This window comes from Papilio xuthus, unplaced genomic scaffold (assembly GCF_000836235.2).
Source record: "Papilio xuthus unplaced genomic scaffold, Pxut_1.1 DF826183.1, whole genome shotgun sequence".
Taxonomy (NCBI): Eukaryota; Metazoa; Arthropoda; class Insecta; order Lepidoptera; family Papilionidae; genus Papilio; species Papilio xuthus.
The window spans coordinates 1-1,994 of NW_013532466.1; the positions used below are offsets into that span (position 1 = coordinate 1).

At 49.8% G+C, this 1,994-nt stretch overlaps 1 protein-coding gene across 1 annotated transcript; it reads left to right on the forward strand.

Annotated features, from left to right (window-relative positions):
- Positions 1-47: 47 nt before the first annotated feature.
- Positions 48-1,967, forward strand: LOC106123056 (reticulon-4-interacting protein 1 homolog, mitochondrial-like; the record flags this gene model as incomplete). The annotated part of the gene is made up of 3 exons (XM_013319191.1): positions 48-160; positions 1,301-1,622; positions 1,863-1,967. Coding segments are annotated over 3 exons (540 nt in total), but the record flags the coding sequence as incomplete, so codon positions are not given.
- Positions 1,968-1,994: the final 27 nt, after the last annotated feature.

A 1,994-nucleotide genomic window follows, 5' to 3' on the forward strand; every position in this document is an offset into this window, starting at 1 on the left:
GGGCGCCGGCGCAGGTGGGGGCGGCGCTGAGCAGTGCCGTGTTGCAGGTGACGGTGGGGTGTGCGGGCGAGGTGGGGGAGCGCGCGCTGGCGCTGGGCGCGGCGGCGGCGCTGGACCGACACGCCGCCGACTACGACCGCCAGCTGGAGGACCTCGGCCCGTAAGTTCCACGTCTTATCTTGTTTAAACGATTGTAATTTTATAACACCGCAATTACAAGGGTTTTGGTTACCGGTGAGTAAACTTCCTAGCTGTTTCGACTTCCATAAGATGTTCTCGCCTATCGTTTGCACCTTGTCTTATAGAAAAATGTAACTCGAATTAATCTTACAAATATTATAAATGCGATAGTTTAGACGGATGGACGGATGTTTGAAGGTATCTCCGCAAGGGCTGAAAGAATTTCGAGGAAATTTGGCATACATATAGAACTTAGTCTGAAAAAACACATAGGCAACTAGCACGGGTGGGTACAGTTAAACGAAAAGTTAACTTCGTTAATCGTTAATACGTTAGATTTTCGAAAATATAACGCAGGTTAAAATTAATCGTTAACAGTTAACCATATGAAACTCATACTTACAAAATATTTTTGCGTTAAAAGAAATAGGTAACTCAACTAGAAAGAAGAATTAAACACACATTTATTTATCTCCAACTCTATCTCGTTCTATATTATTCGAACAATTAGTAAACAAATCAAGAATGTTTTTACGTGTGCGCGCATCCCCGACCATTAGAAGGGTTGCGTTCACAAATAATATATATCGAACTGGTTTTCGTTCTGGTTCACGTGACAGTGTTTCGAGCGTAGCGTGGCGCGTAATTTAAACAAAACGACATTACATCACCAAGTGTCTAATGTTAACGATTAGCGGTCTAAACTAACACTTTTTGTAGTTTACTTAAAAATTAATCCGGTAACAAACATTTTAACTTCGTTAATTAACGATTAACGGATTAACGAGTTAATGCCCACCTTTGGCAGCTAGTTGTAGTTATTGAAAAAAATATAATAGATTTTTTTCGTTAAGTATTTATATTTCTGGTTGTACAAACAGTTATCATCTCGACATAGTTTAGGAAAGTTAAATGTTTTGCACGGTGCTCACACTGTTACACAATACAAGCGTTTTTACGAATGCAGTACACACCAAATAAATAATTGAATCGCAATAAGCACGCGTCGACTCCTTGTCAAGCCAAGCCAGCTCGGCCAGCTCGGCCAGCTCGGCCAGCTCGGCCAGCTCGGCCAGCTCGGGCGAGACAACACGCACACGCATAGCATAAGAGCACGCAGGTACGACGCCATCCTGGACTGCGCGGGGCTGGGCGGCGCGGCGGCCGGCACGCGCGCCTGGCGCTTCGGCCGCTACGTCACGCTGAGCCCGCCGCTGCTGCGCGAGACTGACCGCCGCGGCCTGCTGGCCGGCACCGCCGCCGCCGCGCTGCGCCTCGCCGCGCACTCGGCCGCCGCAGCGCGCGCTGCACCCCCCGCACCCACCGCACCCACCGCACCCACCGCACCCACCGCCCTGTGCCCGCCGCACGTGCGCTGGGCGTTCTTCTCGCCCTCCGCACACGATCTGCAGCTGCTGCGTCGACTGGCCGACGCCGGCAAGGTATTACTGATTGTTGTGTCATCATTCTTTTATTCCACAAAAATTAAACAGTAAAAACATTCTTATGTAAAAGCGACGGTCAAAACTAGGCTTTTTATTGTTGTTATTACTGAACTATTTTCGTTTTATAATATCGTTCCTTTACAAGAACGGTAGTTTTGGAAAAACGTCGACGTGAATAATTTTTATGGAGTTAAAGTTGAAGCAGCGGGCGCAGTATGATGTCGTGTCGTGTTGCAGTTCACCGTGGCGGTCGAGCGCGTGTTCCCGTGGTGGGCGGGGCGCGAGGCTTACGAGCGGGCGGCGGAGGGCGGCGCGCGCGGCAAGCTGCTGCTGCACATGACCGCGCCCCCCGCGCCCGCCGCGCCCCCC